Raw genomic sequence first — 9448 nt, forward strand, 5'->3', positions numbered from 1 at the left:
GGAGATCTACATCTCCTACCATATAAAGCCTCGAACGGTGCCATCTAAATGCTAGCATGATAACTATTGTTATAGGAAAATTCTATGAGTGGCAAATGAATATCCTAGCTACCTTTGAAGTCTAGAACACAAGCGCGCAACATATCCTCAAGTGTCTGAATAGTTCCTCTGCCTGCCCGTCAGTCTGCGGGTGAAAGGGTGTACTAAGATTCACCTGAGTACCCAAACCTTGCTGAAATTTCATCCAAAAATTAGCGGTGAATTGTGCTCCTCGATCAGAAATGATGGAAACTAGATTGCCATGCAACCTGACTATTTCTTTGATATACAACTGAGCATAATATTCCGCTGTATCGGTAGCCTTAACTGGTAAAAAATGGGCTGATTTTTTGAGTCGATCCACAATCACCCAAATCGAGTCAAACTTATGACGAGTGCGAGGTAATTCTACCACAAAGTCCATATTAATTATTTCCCACTTCCATATTGGAATTTCTATGTTCTGTGCCAACCCACCGGGCCGTTGGTGTTCAACCTTCACTTGCTGACAATTTGGACACTTCGCCACAAATTTTGCTACATTCCTCTTCATATCATTCCACCAATAGATTTCTTTGAGATCATGATACATCTTCGTAGAACCTGGGTGCACAGAATACCTGGAAGTGTGAGCCTCGGTCATGATTCTTTCCCTGAGATCATCTACATTTGGAACACATAGCCGCCCTTGGTACCTTAGTGTACCATCATCCATTCCAAGGGTAAAAGCCATAGTTTTATGTTTTTGAATCCCCTCCTTCAATTGCACCAACAATGGATCGTTGTATTGCATCTCTTTGACTTCCACAACAAGCGATGATTCAGCCTTATTTTGCATAATTACCCCTCCTTCACTTAGAGTACGCAAGACGAACTCTCAAACTAGCCAATTGGTAAACTTCCTTGGCCAATGGCCTTTGATATGCCTCCAAGTGAGCCAAACTACCCATTGATTTTCGGCTAAGAGCATCTGCCACAACATTGGCCTTCCCCGGGTGATACAGGAGATCGATGTCGTAATCTTTGAGCAACTCAAGCCATCTCCTCTGCCTCAGATTCAGCTCCTTCTGTTTGAAAAAATATTGAAGGCTCTTATGGTCCGTGAATATATCAACATGGACCCCATATAAATAATGACGCCAGATTTTCAATGCAAATACCACCGCCGCAAGTTCTAAGTCATGTGTTGGATAGTTCTTTTCGTGATTCTTGAGTTGCCTAGAAGCATAATCTATAACCTAGCCATGTTGCATTAATACACACCCAAGCCCAATTCTTGAAGCATCACAATATACCACAAATCCATTTGCACCTTCTGGTAAGGTCAACACAGGTGCCGTCGTCAATCTTGCTTTCAATTCCTGGAAACTCCTTTCACATGCATTTGACCATTTGAACTTAACTGCCTTCTGCGTTAATTTAGTCAATAGAGAGGCAAGGGTAGATAACCCTTCCACAAACTTTCTGTAATACCCTGCTAGGCCCAAGAAACTACAGATCACGGTTGGCATTGTAGGCCTCGACCAATTCTTCACAGCTGCTATATTTTGAGGATCAACCATAATCCCTTCACTAGAGACTACATGACCCAATGTGACAGATTCAAGCCAAAATTCACACTTTGAAAACTTTGCATATAACTGGTGTTGATACAAAGTCTGCAACACTGCCCTGAGATGATCGGCATGGTCCTCCCGACTCTGCGAATAAACAAGGATATCGTCAATGAACACTATCACGAAGGAGTCGTGAAAAGGTTTGAATACCCGATTCATAAGATCCATGAAGGCTGCTGGGGCATTTGTTAGCCCAAAAGATATCACCAAAAATTCAAAGTGCCCATATCGGGTTCTAAAAGTTGTTTTCGGAACATCCTGCTCCCTGATCTTCAATTGATGATACCCGGATCGTAAATCAATTTTGGAGAAGTACTTAGCACCCTAAAATTGGTCAAACAAGTCATCTATCCTTGGCAGTGGGTACTTATTCTTGATTGTGACCTTGTTAAGTTGCCGGTAGTCAATACATATTCTCAGTGATCCATCTTTCTTTCTTACAAAAAGGACCGGTGCGCCCCAAGGCAACACACTCGGCCGGATAAAACCCTTTTCTAACAAGTATCTCAATTATTCCATTAGCTCCTTCAATTCTGCCGGTGCCATTCTGTAGGGTGGAATAGATATAGGATGCATGTCTGGCATCACATCAATCCCAAAATCAATCTCCCGGTCTGGTGGAATCCTAGGGAGTTCATCTGGAAAGACTCCCGGAAATTCATTTACAACAGGTACGGACTCAAGTGTAGGTGCCTCAGCATCGGTGTCCGTAACCGGGACCAAATAGTAAATACACCCCTTGTTGATCATTTTCATGGCCTTAAGGTAAGAAATAAACCTACCCCTCGGCACTACATCAGCACCCTTCCTTTCAATAACTGGCTCATTTGGAAATTCGAACCTAACAGTTCTGTTTCGGCAATCAAGTTTGGCAAAACATGAATAAAGAAAATCCATCCCCATTATCACATCAAAATCGACCATTCTCAATTCAATAAGATCGGCCACGGTGTCCCGACCACGCAACGTGACAACACAATCCCTATAAACCCATATGGCCATCGGCAGGGTATGAATGTTTTGAACGAGGCTCCAATCGATATGAGGTTTACTACCGACACCTGATTTGTTTTTGGGCAGTAATGGTGGTCAGCAGCTCTTGCCGTGAGTGTTTGAATGATGGGGTATACCATGTGATTACATCTTGGGGTTGTGGTTATGACCTATTGTAGCTTGTTCAGGCTAATACAATGTGTAGATATGAGATTCGGGTCTTGTAATGAATTCAAGATATTATAGATTGGGTTCTAAGGTTTAAGGACTAGGGGTGAAGTAAGGATCTCTAGTTATGTTGCGTTGGCAATCCTATATGGAGCAGGGTGACATGGTATGACCCCCCAGGTAAACTAGAGTAGATACAGAGAACGACTCATGAAGTTGTTCCGGTTCTATCCCAAATTCCATGGCAACATAAGGTGTGACATATGACAAAGTAGAACCTGGATCAATAAGAGCATACACATCATGATATTGGACAGTCAATATACCTGTGACAACATCTGGAGAAGCCTCTGAATTCTGGCGACCCCTCATAGCATAGAAATGGTTGGATCCTCCCGAACTCTATGCTCCACCCCTAGCTTCACCACGCCCTGCGGGTGTTGGAGTGCCTCGAACTGGAGGAGGTATTGCGGATGTAGTAGCTGCAGAACTAGCTAGCAGTTCCATGCCCCTTCTCGCACCATGGCGGGACGAACGTCAATCCCTCTGAATGTGACCCCTCAATCCGCATCTGTAGCATATGGGTAAGTCCATGTAGCATATTCCTAGGTGTATCTTTCCACACCTAGGGCATGGGGGCCTCCTCTGCTGCTGGAATCTACCACCATGACGACCCTGCTGATAGGATCCCATGTTGCCCTGATTGGGCCTGAAACGGCTCCACTGTTGCTGCTGATTGGGCCCTGATGGCGGTGCACTAGCCGAAGACTGAGCAAAGGACTGTGATGACCCTGACGAACCTCCTCTGAAGGCTGAGCTACCGCCACCAAAAGAACCACCAAAGTTGCCCGCAGACCGGGCCTTATTACTACCCTCTCGCTCAATTATGTTCATCAATTTGTGAGTCTCTGTTGCTTGAGCGAATGCCACCATATTTCCATAATTCATATCAGAATTCTAGGCTATTATAGCTGCCTCATTAATTACCAAGGGACTAAGGACATGTACAAATCGGCGCACTCTAGCCTCCATAGTAGGCAACATGTAAATAGCATACTTGGACAGGTACGCAAATCTCATGTGGTAATCCCATACGCTCAATCTACCTTGCCTCAGGTTCTCAAACTCAGCAGCACGGGCTGCCTTAGTCTGGGCAGGCAAGAAATGATCAATGAAGGCATCGGCAAACTCTCCCCATCTCTTAGGAGGGCTCCCTTCTTCACGGGACTCCTCTTATAGTTCAAACCAAGAATATGCCACCTCTTTCAGGCGGAAGGAGGCTAATTTCACTTCCTCCGTCTCAGTAGCATGCATAACTCGGAGAGTTTTTTGCATCTCATCAATGAAGTCCTAGGGGTACTCCTCTGGGTTAGTACCCATGAACACTGGAGGATCCAACTAGAAAACCTGTTCACCCTGGAACTAGTAGAATCCCCTGGCTGACTGGAAGAAGTGGGTGTAACATTTGATCTCTAGGCCTTGGAAGCCACTATCTGAGCCAACATCTGTATGGCTCCCCTAAGATCAACATCAGAAAAACCAAAATCGGAAGCTGAAACTGGAAGTGGAACTGGTATATCAGTTGGAGGGACCGTTGCATCCTCAGTAGGTGTAGGAACAAGTGCGGTCTGATCAGTTGTAGTAGAATCAGGCAGTGTAGTAACTAGAGGAATATTCTCACTCTTTGGGTTCTCACCCGCATCATCAAATATAGGATCAACGGTCACTCCTGGGGTGACATTGGCTCTTTGGCCAGTTCTTGCCTTCTTCTTAGGTGCCATGTACTGAAAGTTAAAGTAAAGCACGAGTTAAAGGAGGAACAATCTTACAACCAGCTTTATCGCACAATCAAGAACACGAAAGAAGGGTATTATTCCTAAATGTCCAAATAGCATCCTAATTATAGATGTGGTCGACAACACACCGATAAGAAGGACTCTAATAGAAACGGCTCCAAGACATCCTAGGACACTTTAAAACCTTAGGCTCTGATACCAAGTTTATCACGCCCCAAACTCGGGGAGCGCGGCCGGCCCTCAACTGAGTTAACCCGGCCGAGCAAGCCTATTAGATTTCCTTTTACCCAACTCATCCGTGAATGGAGATAATACATATTTTCATTAATTAGACAATAAGATGTTCATGTCTGTAATACCAACTTCTTACCAAAAGTTTCATCATTTTTAAAGTCTCAAATGGACAAGTAATACAACCACAACATAACATAGTTTGACTTTCTTAGCACCAATACACAACCCACACTATGTCCACAGAGCCTCTAATAGATACAAAAGAGTACTATGATAATGCTGGCAACAAGGCCCTGGCTATACCTCAAACATAATACACGAGGAACAAAAGATACATGACCCCAAAATGAAGTGGGGCTCACCAAGTCAGCTGGGAAGAGGATGTACCGTTATCACTGATCAGTGTCTCCTACTGTGGAACCAACTGCATCCATTGAAGATGCAGCGCCCCCGGCAAAAGTGACGTTAGTACATATGGAATAGTACTAGTATGAATAACAAAACACCCTCTCAATAGAATGATAAATAATACAAACAAGAATATCATAATATCAATGGAAGCCTTAATCAACATCAAACCTCAACTTAGGGTCAAGACAATGTTCAAATTAATTTACATATCTAACATTGGGAGATTTTTAGTATCAATATTTCATTGTTCACAATACCATTATTCACAATACCAATACCACCGTACTCTTAGCATGGAGTCCGATCACGACCCGATCGGCTAGGCTATCTCATTAGAGACATCAACCACAATTACTTTCAGTATCAGTACCATCGTCTTTAACACAGAGTCCGATCACGACCCGATCGGCTAGGCTATCCATTTGGGACATCGACCACAATCACAATTTCAATTACAATTTCCAGCACAATCGCCACCATGTGTGCGACATGGTGTCCGATCACGACCCGATCGGCTAGGCTGTCTTATTCGAGACATCAACCTTTTTATATCAATCATCGCATTTCATATTACTTTCACATCTTTTCATTTCTGTCACGACCCAATTTCTCCCTCCGTGAACCGTCATGACAGCACCTAGTCTCTATGACTAGGTAAGCATAAAACTTTGCAGAAATGAAACAAAAACACGAACAATAGCTACTAACAGTAACAAATATCTAATAAGAAACTGAATGCCACTCGACAAATACAATTAACACTTTGAAATGTACCAAACAATTCCCAAAACCCGGAAACCCGCAAGTCACAAGCTACTAAGAAGTCTAAACTGTTCTATACATCATTTCTAGAGAAAGAGGAAAAAAATGAACATATGGGGATAGAGGGAGACTCCGAGGATCTGCGGGCGCGAGCAGGTGTACCTTGAAGTCTCCAATAAGTAGCAGCGACTACAACTAGTGATGAGGCTGGTAAGATGAACCTGGATCTACACACGAAAAACATGTGCAAGAAAGGGCGTGAGTATACCACAACGGTACCCAGTAAGTGCCAAGCCTAACTTCGGTCGAGTAGTGACAAGATCAGGTCAGGGCCCTACTGGTATAAGTATAATGAAATAAGACAGAATGAAATATCGCAGTAAAACTAAATACGTAAATCTAACAGGAATAGAATCAATGAAAGACAACGGCTCAGAACACAGTGATAACAATAGGGGATCTCCCGAGATACCGTCTCGTAGTCCCAAATGTAAATATGCATGGGGTTTCTCCCGGAATATCGCTTCGTAGTCCCAAAATAAATATGCAGAACGGGGGATCTCCCGGAATACCGTTTCGTAGTCCTAAAGTAAATACGCAGTATAGGGGAATCTCCCGGAATACCGTTCCGTAATCCCAAAGTAAATATGCTGTACGGGGGGATCTCCCGGAATACCATTCTGTAGTTCCTAATTAAATATGCGGCGCAACCAATCGAAATAACAGTTACAACAAGAAATCCTACAGTTTAGACTAAGTTCAAGTCAAGGAAAGCAGGAAATTTCACTAAACATGCTGCACAGAGTTCACATAGGCAGTTAAACAAGTAGGCATGTTGTTCTAGTCTAAACAGGATAGTTACATATGCTAGTGTATTTCAAATAGGAGGAAACAAGTTATGACTTAGTGAAAAATGGAGTTTTACAACAAATAGCTCGTGTACGTACTCGTCACCTCACGTACACGGCGCTCACATATCAAACAGTACCAAATCCTAAGGGGAGTTCCCCCATACAAGGTTAGGCAAGCCACTTATGTCGAACCAAGCTCAAATCAATCCGTCACAATGCTATTTCCACGAATATCCGACTCCGAATGGCTCAAATCTAGCCAAAACCAATTACATAACATAAATATAGCTACAAAAAACTAATCTAGCTAACGAAATCAAAGCTAAGGCAAGAAATTAGAAAAATGCCCAAAAAAGTCTCCACGGGCCCACATCTCAGAATCGGGTAAAAGTTACCAAATATGAATACACATTCACTCACGTGATCACTCGTATCAAAATTATCCAAATCCGATCTCTAAATCCCACTCAAAGCTCAGAAATTCAGTTGGGGAACTTTTCCCCCATTCTCCCAACTTTCTCACTCAAATTCCTTAATTAAATGAAGAAAACAACAATAGATTAATGCAATATGATAAAAATCAAGTTAGGAATCATTACCCCAAAGCTCTCTCTGAAAATCCCTCAACAAATCGCCAATTTTCGAGCTCCCAAGTCCAAAAATGGTGAAATGAATCAAACCCTTGAATTTTTCCCTCTGCTGCCCAGCAAATTCGCTCCTGCGACCTATTTATCGCACTTGTGGCACCGCACCTACGGAAATTCCATCGCAGGTGCGGAAATAACTTAAGGGACCTGGGACCGCTTCTGCGAGAAAGTGGCCGCACCTGCGGAAACTGGTCCGCTTTTGCGGTCTCTCTTCGCACCTGCGCTCCAGGGTCGCATCTGAGGGCATCGCAGATGCGGAATATTACCTCGCACCTGCGATCTCTGAGCTCCTCCTTCCAAACCGCTTTTGCGCCTGATCTTCTGTACGTGCGAGTCTGCACCTGCGGTTCCTCAACCGCAGATGCGAAAAAACCAGCAACCAAAAATCTTCGGCCCGTTGAGCATCCGAAAGACACCCGAGGCCCCCGGGACCTCAACCAAACATACCAACCAATCCTAAAACACCATACGAACTTAGTCGAGCCTTCAAACCACATCAAACAATGCTAAAATCACGAATCATCCTCCGTTTCAAACTTAAAGAACTTAGAATTTTCTAAATTTGACAACCGATGCCGAAACTTATCAAACCACGTCTGATTGACCCCAAACATTGCACACAAGTCATATTCAACCCTACGGACCTATTCCAACTTCCAGAATCAGAATCCGACTCTGATATCAAAAATTTCACTACCAGTCCAAAACTCCAAAAATTTGACTTTCGCCATTTCAAGCCTAAATGAGATACAGACCTCCAAAACACAATCCGGACACGCTCCTAAGCCCAAAATCACCCAACAGAGCTAACAGAATCGATGGAACTCCATTTCGGAGTCGCCTTCACACAGTTTCGACTAAGGTTCGAATCCTAAAACTTAAGCTTTCCATTTAGGGAGTAAGTGTCCCAAAACACTCCAAAAACCAAAACGAAACCTCCTGGCAAGTCACAATAGCAGAAATAGATATGGGGAAATCAGTTAATAGGGGATCGGGGCTATAACTCTCAAGATGATCGGCCAGGTCGTCACATCCTCCCCCTCTTAAAACAATCGTTCGTCCTCGAATGAGTATAGAGACATACCTGAAGCTGTGAAAAGATGAGGATAACGGTTGCGCATATTCTGCTCGGTCTCCCAAGCTGCCTCCTCGACCAGCTGGCCCCGCCACTGAACCTTTACTGATGCAATGTTCTTTGACCTTAGCTTCCAAACCTGCCTGTCCAAAATAGCCCCTGGCTCCTCACATAGGATAGATCCTTATCTAACTGGACTGAGCTAAAATTCAACATATGAGACGGATCGCCGTGATACCTCTAGAGCATCAAAACATGAAATACCGGATGAACTCCTGCTAGGTTGGGAGGTAAGGCATGCTCATAAGCAACCTCCCCAACTCGCCGCAACACCTCAAAGGGGAAAATAAACCTTGGGCTCAGCTTTCCCCTCTTTCCGAACCTCATAACGCCCTTCATAGGCGAAACCCAATGCAGGACCCGCTCTCCAACCATGAATGCAACATCGCGAACCTTCCTGTCCGCATAGCTCTTCTGTCTGGACTGGGCTGTGTGAAGTCTGTCCTGAATCACTATCACCTTCTCCAAGGCATCCTGAACCAAGTCCGTACCCAATAATCTGGCCTTGCCCGGCTCGAACCAGCCCACTGGGGAATGACACTTCCTACCATACAGAGCCTCATACGGTGACATCTGAATGCTGGACTGATAACTGTTATTGTAGGCAAACTCCACAAGTGGCAAGAACTGATCCCAAGAACCTCAAAACTCCATCACACACGCATGGAGCATATCCTCAAGAATTTGAATAGTGCGCTCGGACTGCCCGTCCGTCTGAGGGTGAAAGGTTGTGCTCAACTCCACCCGAGTACCCAACTCCAGCTGTACAGCTCTCCAGAATCGTGATGTAAACTGC

The 9448-nt window shown here is 44.2% G+C and overlaps 2 protein-coding genes across 2 annotated transcripts; both read right to left on the minus strand.

The window, feature by feature from the left end:
• Positions 1–890: 890 nt before the first annotated feature.
• Positions 891–1601, minus strand: LOC138909700 (uncharacterized mitochondrial protein AtMg00860-like). The gene is made up of 2 exons (XM_070200912.1): positions 1335–1601; positions 891–1106 (listed from the first exon to the last, which is right to left on the minus strand). The coding sequence occupies exons 1-2, from the start codon at positions 1599–1601 to the stop codon at positions 891–893; spliced, it is 483 nt and encodes a 160-aa protein (XP_070057013.1).
• A 564-nt stretch (positions 1602–2165) lies between these two features.
• LOC138909701 (uncharacterized) lies at positions 2166–2657 on the minus strand. Its single transcript, XM_070200913.1, has one exon. It carries the CDS (start codon positions 2655–2657, stop codon positions 2166–2168), a length of 492 nt encoding a protein of 163 aa, XP_070057014.1.
• Between the last annotated feature and the right edge of the window lie 6791 nt (positions 2658–9448).

The sequence above is a fragment of the Nicotiana tomentosiformis genome, chromosome 4 (assembly GCF_000390325.3).
Source record: "Nicotiana tomentosiformis chromosome 4, ASM39032v3, whole genome shotgun sequence".
Lineage (NCBI taxonomy): Eukaryota > Viridiplantae > Streptophyta > Magnoliopsida > Solanales > Solanaceae > Nicotiana > Nicotiana tomentosiformis.